The sequence below is a fragment of the Mesocricetus auratus genome, unplaced genomic scaffold, assembly GCF_017639785.1.
Source record: "Mesocricetus auratus isolate SY011 unplaced genomic scaffold, BCM_Maur_2.0 Super-Scaffold_2245, whole genome shotgun sequence".
In the NCBI taxonomy this organism is placed as follows: domain Eukaryota; kingdom Metazoa; phylum Chordata; class Mammalia; order Rodentia; family Cricetidae; genus Mesocricetus; species Mesocricetus auratus.
This window is the reverse complement of record NW_024429180.1, coordinates 1,762,723-1,775,096: the sequence shown is the minus strand read 5'-3', so window position 1 is coordinate 1,775,096 and position 12,374 is coordinate 1,762,723. Positions and strand designations below refer to the sequence as shown.

Sequence of the window (12,374 nt, the reverse complement as noted above, 5' to 3'; positions counted from 1 at the left end):
CGGTCCAGCCCAGCCTCGAACTCAGAGATCCGCCTGCCTCTCTGCCTCCCGAGTGCTGCGATTAAAGGCGTGCTCCACCACCCGCCTGGTGTCTAGCACTTTTTAAAAGACAGGGTCTCACTGTATATGTATATCCCTGGCTGGCCTAGAACTCACTATGTAGACCAGGCTGATTCCAAACTCAGTTCCAGAGTGTTGGAATTAAAGGTGTGTGCCAACACTCTAGGCAACTTAATTTGTTAAAAAAAAAAAAATGACCTCATCTCCTACCAGACATTTCTCCAGGTGACTCTGACCAAGTGGCATATTCTTTTATGGGGTGTCTTGTCAGTGGGTTTGGATGCCCTGGTGTTGATCAATGAGTTTGAGTTTAGAGTTCAGAAGTCACTGTATGTATTCATGTAGCATACTCTGATAAATCCTTTCTAGTCAAGTAAGTAATACACAGAGGAAAAATACACTTTTGTGGTTAGTGAAAATCTATCACTTTCTACTTAAAAATATTGTCTTCAACATTATGAGTGAGCTATCCCTGTAATCTTGTGCAGGTGAGCAGAAATTTGACACTGGGCTTGGTGATGGATACTTTTGTTTAAAAAAACTGTTTCATATCTAATGTTTATTTAGAAAAATAACAAAACAAAAAAATCAAACACAAACACAAAAGTCTAGAAGAATTCAGAGAATTGGTCCAGTGACTCTAGGCAGTCTCCCATCATGATGAAGTGTTAACGCCACAGCATATCTGTCTGGCTTCTTCTCTCCTGTCTTCCATTTTTAAGAATAAACTTCCTTTTGCACAGCCTACAAATATTTTCTATTCTTTAGATGCAAGTACAAAAGTATGTACCAGGTACCTTGTTTGGTGACTGGTAATTATATCTGGGATTACTAAAGGAGGGTCACCAATTGTGTGTGTTTGGTTTCGGTTGGGTTGTTAAGTGGAGCCCACGACTTTGCAAGTGTTGAGCTTCTGTTCTGAGCTCTATGCTCAGCCCAGAGATGTTCTTAACACAACTTTCCTTTAGTTCCAAAACAGACCCATGATGTTCTCAAACTTTTGTTTTATTTTGATGACTTTGATGTTTTACTTTTGATGTTCTTGGCTTAAAAGCAAAAAGAAAGATTTTTGTCATTACATTAGAGGCAAACTGTAAAGCACTATGTTATTCCCTTTATGAATTATAATATCTATCCCATCTAATAATCATATGGTACTGAAAACAACAATTTATTGTACTTCCAGTTTCTGTGACGTGTGTAGTCTGCCCAAGTCTGAACATGATTTTCCTAAATCAAAGATACAGTGGCAGACTAAGAAAACCCAAGACCTTTTCTCTGAAGGAGCAAAAATGGGAGAATTCCCCCAGGTTTAGAAACGTATCTTCTAGTTGCCTTCTGTATTGTGCATTTCAAGTACAGACACAAGCACATCAGATAATCATGTTTAACATCGCCAGATGCACTGTTTGCACACTAAAGGATTAGAAGAGCCTGGCTTAAATGCTTTATATTCAACACAAGTATTTAATGCGAAGACAGACTTTGTCAGAAGTAAAAGTAATTACATTTTACATTCCAAATATAGAAGTGAATGGAGAAACATTTTCAATTACCTTTAGGCAAGTCTGAAGTGTTTCTTCCTTTGAAATTGTTTACACTCACTTAGTGTGTGTGTGTGTGCCTAAGTGTGCACGTGCTATGGTGCATGTGTGGGTCAGAGCACAACTGTGGGAAACTGTTCTGTGGCTACTAGGAATCAAACTCAGGCTATTGGGCGTGGTGGCAGGTACCCTTGCCAGTTGATCCATCTCATTGAATCCTTAGTTTGAGCTTTACTTACTCATTTTTATTGGTTGACTGATGATTTATTGATTGAGACAGGGTCTAACTATGTTGTTCTGCTTAGCCCAGAATTCACAATGTAGACCAGGCTGGCCATGAACTCACAGAGATGTCTACCTGCCTTTGCCTCCTGAGTGCTGGGATTAAAGGTGTGCAACACTATGCCTGTCTGAGTTTGAGTGTTAAATGAACTGGCCAAATGACCCCGTTTTGTATGTGTCTAGTAAACCCATTTTAGTGGTGTAATAATGATTTAGATTAGTTTAGGAATCAAATAGGAAGCAACAATTAGATCTATACTTTACCACCCCCCCAACTTGTTCTTTTCTGTTTTAAGTATTTTAAGCCATTTTAAAGAAGATGTAACTAACGACCTGTGTAGTGTTGGAGAGACAACTGTATTTCCAGACCCGGAAGAGCCCGCAGAGATGCGATCCACTGTTGTTGACCCCAGCACTCGTGTAACTGACTAGGCCCTTTCCACTTTTGTTTGTGTCTTCTAATTTCTAAACCAAATATACGCGTGCTTTTTTTAAATACCATTTTTCTAGCATATTAAAAACTTTACTTTTGTTTTATGTGTATGAGTGTTTTGCCTGTGTGCACACCTGTTCCCCGCATTCACGCGGTGCCCGTGGAAAGCAAAAGAGGGCATGAGACTTCTTGGAACTGGAGTTGTGAGCTGCCATGTAGGTTGTGAGAATGGAACCTAGGTCCTCATGAAGAGTGGTCATGCCCTTAATTACTAAGCGGTCTGTCTCTCCAGCATTGCTAGTGCGTTTAAGGGTTGGGGACACAGTTCTCGTTTCCATGGGAAACTGGAGATGACCAGGACATTAAATAAGGAGCCCAAGGTCACTGAGCTGTTGGTGGAAGCCGGGTCTCTGTATATACAGTGAGTCTGTCCCCAGTTTATTCTGAATTAAGATGAAGCAAATACTGTTTTCTGTGTGGAAGACTATCTTTGGTCCAGTTGTGTAACTGTTCTTTTTGTTTCTCAGGGATGGTTTCCGATTTTCATCACAGGAAGCTGCTTCTAGTTTTGGCGATGATAGACTACTGATAGAAAAGTTCATTGATAACCCTCGTCATATAGAAATCCAGGTTGGTACTGTTCAAGATACCTTCTAACAGTTGATACTAAGATGCTAGATTGTTGTGGTCTGGATTGAAATGATAAAGCAACCCACTCCCAAAACACAGCGGTCTTAAGCATGGTCACAGTTCTAAGTCTGAAGGTTTTATGTGCCTGTCATTGATCTTTCCCCCTAGATATCTGGTCATTTGACGCTGTGATGTGTTAGCCTCTTCATACGTTTGATTGGCCACTTATTTGTTGCTCATATAACAAACACTGCATTGGTCTCAAGCCAGGTATCTTTTCTAAATCCCCTTAAAAGTTTGTGTCTTTAGATCTTGTGCTGAGTGAGAAACTGTCTCAGAATGCAGTTGGAGAACCTGGCCCTGCTCCTGGGAGCACGCTTACATGGCTTGATCTTTAGATGCCCCTGTTTCCGGAGAGACCATGGTTCCTTGAGGGCAGAAATGAGGTCTTAGTCCTTTGCTGTTCAAACAGCTCGGCCTTTGCCTTTCATAAATATTTCATTAACATTAAACAAATTTTGTTAGTTAACTTGTTACACATTTATATTAGCCTTTTAGTTTAATTACGTTTGACCTGCCGTCTGGGCTGTGTTTTTAAACATAGGTAAGCCTGTCCCCTAGTAGTTTAAGTGGGTAACCCAGATGTTTCCCCCAATCTGATCTGTCTTAGGCTTTTAAAAAATCTTCACTTTCTAGTTTCCATGAGCTTATTTGTATTAGTTTATGTATATAGGGTTGTTTTAATAGTTCTTTCTCCAGTGTCTGTCCATCCTGATTCATAAAGGCCCACTGGCAAACCAGAGTTGCCCCTGGGGAATCAATGGTTTAGCAGGCTTACTTATAGAGCATGAGTGAGGGGTTATGGGCATGAGTGCAGGTGACCCTAAAGTAGCCACATTGAAAAGTCTACGTCCAGCATGGATGATGGCTTCCCAATGGCTGTGCAGGTGGGACCCATTCATTTTTTGTCTTTCCCGGCCCGTATGCTCTAGGCCCCCCCAAAATGTACATTATTAGGGCAGAATTATATACAAGTGTCTGGAAGGATGATTGCAATGTCAGGGGAAGGTGCAGTGGCCCTCTCCAGTCCTCCCTTCATGAGGGAACTCCATCAGTGAACCAGCAGAGCTGCGGTGACACTTTCTAGCAGACACAGCTGGTCTAGAGAAGACGGCAGCAATCCTGCTCAGACAGTGCTGTGTTACAATCTCAGTTCACAGACATCAAGCCCATTTCTACCCTGTCCCCTGGCCCTCTGGGTTCTGCACTTAGGTGATGTTACCCATTCTCGAATGTCTATGCCACAGCCTGGGAAGTGTATCTGTAGCATGTCAGTCACCTGCTAATTTTTTCCGTGAGTTGTCCCACGCTGTGTCCTGTCTCAGGTGTACACTGGCAAGGTGGATAACTCTGCTCTGCTTTGTATTCTCATGGCCACGGTTCTTAGCCACTAGTGTCCCCCAGGCTGGGTTCAGGGGTCCTCACGGGCTTGCATTATCATGAGACCTCTTGAGGAACTAGCAGTGTGGCTGCGCCCCATTCAGCGCATGTATCTCTAAAGGGTCATAGTAGAAGTTTGAAATGGCTTGCAAGGCTAAGGATCATCTTTCCCCTCAGTGTGTTTTTATTCGTTTTCCCCAGCATATCATTACATGTTGTTTTTTAAATGCTTGATAAATTTCCCAAGCTTTTAATTTTGACTTTCTATGTATGGATGTTTTGCCAGCACATATGTCTGTATGCATCACTTGTGTGCCAAATTCCCTACACTTTTTAGAGCAAACAAGGAGACTATATAGAATCAGAGAAAACAAACACTTGATTCTGTATTTGAATCTTTTTTTTTCTTTTGACAGTTTCAAGGGCTTTTGAGATTCTTGGTTATTTTGGCTTTATTTCTTGGAGACGAAGTGTACTTTTACTTCCTTGCCAACTAGAGTTTAAATATAAAGAGGTTGAGAGTTATTTTGAGTAGTTAAAATATTTTTAGATCTACCTCATGCAGCTACCTTGGAGTCTTAGCAGTAAAATGCCAATCTATTGGCATCTGACGACTCTAAAATTTTCCTATATTACTTGTAATGATTTTTGAATTTAGAAAGGCTTTATTCCCTAAAAATGTTTCAGTCAGCTATTCACTCTGATTTTATGCCTGTTGCAAATATGATTTTTTCCACCAGCCATATAAATCACTAAGACGCTGCTTCTGCTAGCTCTCTGTAATACACAAAGAAACAGAATGACAGAATGCCTTTGCAGTGAGGCTGGATAGACTCAGAGGTTCTAATGCAAGTCTGTGTTCAGAAATATCCGAACAACTCCGAATGGCTCATCTTTAGCCGAGGGCCATGTCTTCCCCAGTGGCCCAAGTTTATTTCTTCTTATCACAAATGGAGAGCATCATGATGTGTTATGGGCTAGCTCCCAGCCATTTTTCCCCCCAGTTTCCTCTAACAGAATAAGCCATAGTAAAGGCGTCCACATACAAATAACAATGTATGGGCGATAGATCCATAAACTATCACTTCCCGACTAACAGACATTTGGTAAGAAGAACAACAGACAGGCTTGTGCAGTGATGTGTCAGTGCTCCAGTGGTGACCAGAAGGCAGCGCTGACATTTCCTCGCTTTCACCGTGGCTTCTGACCTTTCAGCCATTATTAAATGATACTCATGTGCCCATCTGTGTGCTTGAAATGCAACATCAGAATCTTTCTCCTAAGATACTTTTGTTAATAATATTGTATTCCAGAATTATAAATATACTTTACTTCTGTTAATATCAACCTAATGTGTGATTTTTTTTTTTGAGACAGGGTTTCTCTGTGCAACAGTCCTGGCTGTCCTGATACTTGCTTTGTAGATCAGGCTGGCCTCGGACTCACAGAGATCCGCCTGCCTCTGTCTCCAGAGTGCTGGGATTAAAGGTGTGCGCCACCACCAATGCCTGGCCTCGCATGTGTTTTGAGAGCTGTGTGTATTCTCTGAGGGTTGCATTGGCTGGTACACCCTCAAGGGAAGCGGTGTGGGGAAGCATTGGCTGGCACACCCTCAGGAGAAGCGGTGTGGGGAAGCATTAGCTGGTACACCCTCAGGAGAAGCAGTGTGGGGAAGCATTAGCTGGTACACCCTCAGGAGAAGCAGTGTGGGGAAGCATTCGCTGGTACACCCTCAGGAGAAGTGATGTGGGGAAGCATTAGTTGGTACACCCTCAGGGGAAGCAGTGTGGAGAAGCATTGGCTCACACACGCTCACTGGGGTTTTCTCAAGTGTTACCTTTCTCAGGTCTTAGGTGACAAACACGGCAATGCCCTGTGGCTCAATGAAAGGGAATGCTCGATCCAGAGAAGAAATCAGAAGGTGGTGGAGGAAGCGCCAAGGTAAGGGTCATTCGGAGAACACTCATGAAACCATCCGCTCCTAAGCATTTTCCAGGTTAAAATTTTTTACCTGCTAAAGTTCTCTTAATATAAACATTGCCAGCGGCTGTTTCTGCATTAATGATTCAAAATCTGTTACCTGGCACCCCCCCACCCCGCACTCCAGTGCATAAAAATGAGAAAACACTTGGAAAAGTAGGTTTTTATGAGAAGAGAGAGTTGGATAGACAATAACTGTTGCTTGTTTAGGCTTCGGGGTTGTGCAGAGGCTGCTAGTGTTCTTGGGATGCCCAGAATAGATGCGCTTCTCACGTTAAGCTCTAAAAAACTCCTTGATTTTGGTGGCTCCCAGAGGCTGCAACAGATTCTGTGAGACACCTTCATGGCTTCATCTTGCAGCTGATGCTGAGTTGGCATTTGTGTATGTCCTGGTACTCTCTTTGTTCTTAAAAATCCCCAGTTAACATTGAATATGGTGGCAGTACTTGGGAGGCAGAGGTAGGTAGATGGACCTCTGGATTTGAGGTCAACCTGGTCTACATAGAGATTTCTAGTCACCTAGAGCTACATAGGGAGGACTTTGTATCCAAAAAACAAACAAACAAACAACTCCCCCCAAAAAAAGAAAGAAAAGAAAAGAAAAAGAAAAAGAAAAAATATTCCCAGTTGAAGCTAGGCCTAGTGAAGAATGCCTATAACCTTAGCATCTCAGAGGTGGAGGCAGGAAAGTCACCATGAATTCAAGGCCAGCATGTGCTACACAGTGACTACCAGGCCTGCCAAAGGTACATTGCAAGACCTTGTCCCCAAAATCAAAATCAGGCAACCCCCTGAAAAAACTGAAAAACAAAGCCCAGTTGAATGTGTGTAGTTGTTTTGAATTGCCAAGCATATGTGTGTGTGTATGTATATATATATATATATATATACATACATACATACATATATATATATATATATATATTTGTAACTTTAGGCTGCAAGACCAACATGCTTTAATATAATGTGCGTGGTCTCTCAAAATTTATATGTGACTATGGGTAAATTTTAAATCTCAGCATAAAATCAATCCCTGCTTTAGATACATTAGTTAAGAATGTGGAAAGTATGGTGGTCTTAAAACATGGAATGCTAACCCCTTGACGCTGCTGTCATTTAGTATTGGTTGTCCACATCACCTCTCTTGACCTCTGACTGCATACTTGCCAATAGAACAGAGCACATAGAAACTGTGCCACTGCTGGGCAAGGTTTGTGGTACTGGAAAGGATAAGACCAGAAAGGGAAAAATTGAGTATCTTAATTGGTGGTTGTTTTCCAGATATCTCCATGCCTGTATTTATTAGGATACTGCCAAACTATAGTTATGATAAGAAATACCTTATCACCTGAAGCCATCAAATAATCACAGCATCACCTACAGGGCAGGATAGAAAGTACGTTTCCCAGTTACTTATACGGTAGGCTCTGACCCTGTGTCTATTCAAATGGCCATTGAAGGCTTTAATCTAACTCTCAGTTTATATGGAATTGAAATATAACACGTCTTAAAAGACACCACGGGTTCAGCCTTCAACTTAGGAATGAGGCAGGAAAGTGCCCAAGCGTGGCTGAAAACCAAGTATGGGATGGCAGATTAAAAGCATCTTAAAATGCAAACACAAACAAAAAAATCAGCTAAATGCAGTCTAGACCTTATTTGTATCTTGATTCAAAGTAGTCGGAAATTTTGAATACTGACTGATGACTAATTGAACACTGACGGACGGGCAGTTAAGGAGTTACAAAAACTTAGTTGCAAGCAGAAACATATGGGAGTTTCTACTGGTGCATCAGTCCCTAGCTTCAAATTTACTTAAACAACCCCAAGTTCCCCAGACAAACAAAAACCAGTGAGTCTGGCAGGAAAGTGATCATGTAACACAGGTAAACCAAGGCTCTTTGTAAATGGTTACATACCAAAGAAAGGTGCATACAAGTTCTGCATCCCATCCCATCATGAATATGGTATGTCTGATACATCTTATGCAAGTAATGCATTGACCTGCAAATAGAAATGTAGTTAATGTTGATTTCTCAGAGCCTTTCTCATAAAGAACCCGTAAATACTGGCTATTTGGCATTCACTCTCTGTCTCAAGTATATGAATATGTATATGATGTGTAGGTATATGTCTACATTACACACACACACACATACACACACAATTTCCCTTCATTTAAACAAGGTTTATTGAAAACATTCTAGCTTGACCTGCCTGTGAGACAGTGACAGGCATTAGAGGTTTATTCAATGCAGTTAGTTATGTTCTACAAAGGCACCGTGGACACTGAATTAACAAATGCTTGTGGTTGGAGGTTTGTCTCTGTCTTACCAGGTCCCACTGGACTGGTTTCTCTCCTGCCCACAGGTCTCTGCAGTCTGTTTTCTCATCCCACTCATCAGTTCCTGAATAAACACTCCAAGCTTAACATTAATTATAATTATTTGGTCAATGGCTCAGGCATATTACCAACTAGCTCTTACAATTAAATTAACCCTCATTTACTGATCTGTGCAACCCACACATGACTGTGGCTTACCGGTAATGCTTTGGTATCTTACTTCTACCGTGGTCTTTCAACTCTGCCTTTTTTCTTTCTCTATCTCTGTTTGGATTTCCTGCCTAGCAATATTCTGTGTTGTCATAGGCCAAAACAGCTTTATTCATTAACCTATAAAAGCAGCACATATTCACAGAATACAGAAGGACATCCCACATCAAATATCAAACTGTCTTTCCTAGGGGATATACGGGTTTGGGCTCCTTCGAGCCTCAGGCCATAGAATTTTCACATAATGTATAAATGTGACTACCTGATCAGTATAGACCCTTGTTTTCTGTGTGTTCCAGTTGAAGAAGACCTATTTTAATGGTAATCCAAGACTTCAATACATTTCTTTTTAGGCTTACGTTACATGTATGCGTTCACCATAAGATGTTTCACGGCCATTATGCTCTTAGAAGCCCAGATAACACCTAAGCATGAAGGTCAAGGGTCTCTCAAGCAGGGTCTTTCTCTCTCTCCTTGGAGATGACAGTGATGAAATATAAACCCTAGAATAGGAAGAGAGAACATCATTTGTTTATCCTCAGCTTCTGACAGTTTTCTTCTCTGCTTGTTCATGTATGCACAAAGGTGCTAAAATATGTATTTTAAAGGGCACATATGTTATAGCAAGTAGGCAAGTTTGCACATACAGAATCTATGTAAAACAAGGATTGTGTATGTCAATTCTCCGTTAAGCTATTTTCATTTACTTTTAGCTTGAAGTAACTCCTAGTACATATGTTCAGTTTTACCAGGTAAAAGTTATTGTATATTTTAGAAATGAAGCTGTATGGTAATATGAAAAGATGAAATGTTCCATAAAACCTTATGTTGGATTGGTGAGGCATGTCACATTGGTGAAGCATGTCCCACAGGACACAGTCTCTGCCTTGCAACAGGACCAGCTCCTAAACTGATACAGACAGACCTGTGTAGCAGTTTTATGTAAGCCCTTAAAAGATCACCAAGGCTTTGCAGCTTAGTGCTTTGTGTATTTGTAGCATTTTTCTGGATCACGAGACTCGCCGAGCAATGGGAGAGCAGGCTGTGGCTTTGGCTAAAGCTGTGCAGTATTCCTCTGCTGGAACTGTGGAATTTCTGGTGGACTCCCAGAAGAATTTTTACTTCTTGGAAATGAATACAAGACTCCAGGTAACAGCACCTGTTTTTTTTCCTCTCCATGCTCTGTGCCCCTCCTCACTCATTATTTTTCTTGTTTTGTTTCACAGTAAATTTTAAATACCAGTGCCATAAACGTAAATATTTTCTGTCTATACTTGTGCTGAGACATCTGCTAAGGAGATTAAGCAGCCCACTGACTTAATTTAAAATTTTATTATGTGTATGGGTGTTTGCCTGATGTGTTCTTGGATTTGGTTTGCCAGTGTTTTACTGAGTATTTTGCATCAATGTTCATGAGAAAAGTTGGTCTGTAATATTCTTTCTTAGTTGTATCTTTGTGTGTCTTGGATATCAGGGTAACTAGCCTCACAATTTGAGGAGTATTGGCATTAGCTCTTCTTTGAAGTTCTGATAGAATTCTATGCTGAAACCATCTGGCCCTTGGGTTTTGTTTTGTTTTGAGACTTTTCATGACTGTTTCTATTTCCATAGGGGCTATATGTCTATTTAATCTGTTTATCTGGTCTTGATTTAACTTTGGTATGTGGTACTTATCCAGAAAACTGATCATTTCCTTTAAATTTTCCAATTTTGTGAGTGCAGGCTTTTGAAGATTCTCTGGATTTCCTCAGTGTCCGTTGTTTTGTCTCTCTTTTCATTTCTCATTTTGCTAATTTGGATATTTTCTCTCTGTCTTTTGGTTAGTTTGGATAAAGGTTTCTATCTTGTTGATTTTCTTGAAGAACCAACTCTGACTTATTGATTCTTTGTATTGTTTCCTTTGTTTTCATTTTATTGATTTCAATCCTCAATTTGGTTATTTCTAGCCACATACTCCTCCTGGGTGAGTTTGCTTCTTTTTGTTCTAGAGCTTTCAGTTGTTCTGTTAATTTGCTAGTGTGGGATTTCTCCAGATTTTTCATGTAGGCGTTTTGTGCTATGAACTTTCCTCTAAGCTCTCCTTTCATTGTGTCCCTTAAGTTTGCGTATGTTGAGTTGTCATTATCATTGAATTTTAGGAAGTCTTTAATTTCTTTATTTCTTCCTAGATCCAGTGGTGATTCAGTTGAACATTATTCAGTTTCCATGAGTTTGTGGGCTATCTACAAATAGTGTTGTTTTTTTAATTCTAACTTTAAGTCATGGTGATCTCATCTGATACAGGGGGTTATTCCTTATTTTTCTTTTTATCTGTTGAGGTTTGCTTTGTTACTGAGCATGTGGTCAGTTTTAGAGAAGGTTTCATGGAGTGTTGAGAAGAAGGTATATTCTTTTGTGTTTGGGTAGAATGTTCTATAGATGTCTGTTAAATCCAATTGAGTTATAACTTGTGTTAGTTCCTTTATTTCTCTGTTGTGCTTCTGTCTGAGGGAGTTTCTGTCCAGTGGTGAAAGTGGGGTATTGAAGTCTCCCACTATTAGTGTATGGGGCTTTATATGTGACTTAAGCTTTAGTAATGTTTCTTTTACAAATGAGGGTACCCTTATATTTGGGGCATAGATGTTCAGAATTGAGACTTCATCTTGGTGGATTTTTCCTGCAATGAATGTGAAATGTCCTTCTCCATCTCTTTTGATTCCCTTTAGTTTGTAGTTTGTTTTGTTAGATATTAGATATTAGGATAGCTACACCAGCTTGCGTCTTAGGTCCATCAGATTGGAAAGTCTTTTCCCCACCCTTTACTCTGAGGTAATGTCTGAGGTTAAGTTACGTTTCTAGTATGCTATAGCCGGATGGACCCTGTTTTTATATGAATTCTGTTAGCCTGTGTCTTTTTTTTTTTTTAGAACTGAGTCCATTGATATTAAGGGATATTAATGATAAGTGATTGTTAATTCCTGTTATTTTTTGGTGGTAGCTCATATTTGTTTCCCTTTTTTAGTATTTGTTGGTGTGGGATTGCCTGTTCTTTTGTGGGTACAGCTAACTTCCTTGGGTTGGAGTTTTCCTTCTAGTGCTTTCTGTAGAACTGGATTTGTGGAGAGGCATTGCTTAAGTCCAGTTTTGTCACAGAATATCTTGTTTTCTCTGTCTATGATGATTGAAAGCTTTGCTGGGTATAGTAGTCTGGACTGGTACTCATAGTCTCTTAGTGTCTATATAATGTCTGTTCAGGACATTCTGGCTTTCATTGTTTCCATTGAGGAGTTGGGTGTAATTCGGATAGATTTGTCTTTATATGTTACTTGCCCCTTTTCCTTTACAGCTCTTAATCTTCTTTCTTTATTCTGTATGTTTAGTGTTTTGATTATTATATGGTGAGGGGACTTTTTTTTTGTCCATTCTATTTGGTGTTCTGTAAGCTTCTTGTACTTCCATAGGCATGTCTTTC

The 12,374-nt window shown here is 40.2% G+C and overlaps 1 protein-coding gene across 5 annotated transcripts in view; it reads left to right on the top strand.

Annotated features, from left to right (window-relative positions):
* Pcca (propionyl-CoA carboxylase subunit alpha) overlaps positions 1–12,374 on the top strand; it is a 301,425-nt gene that overhangs the window by 120,212 nt on the left and 168,839 nt on the right. For all 5 annotated transcript variants that reach the window (XM_040741316.1, XM_040740935.1, XM_040740593.1 and 2 more), the window contains exons 10-12: positions 2,847–2,949; positions 6,236–6,330; positions 9,922–10,072. In XM_040741316.1, the coding sequence (XP_040597250.1) occupies positions 2,847–2,949; positions 6,236–6,330; positions 9,922–10,072 (349 nt within the window). The remainder of the gene's footprint in view (positions 1–2,846; positions 2,950–6,235; positions 6,331–9,921; positions 10,073–12,374) is intronic.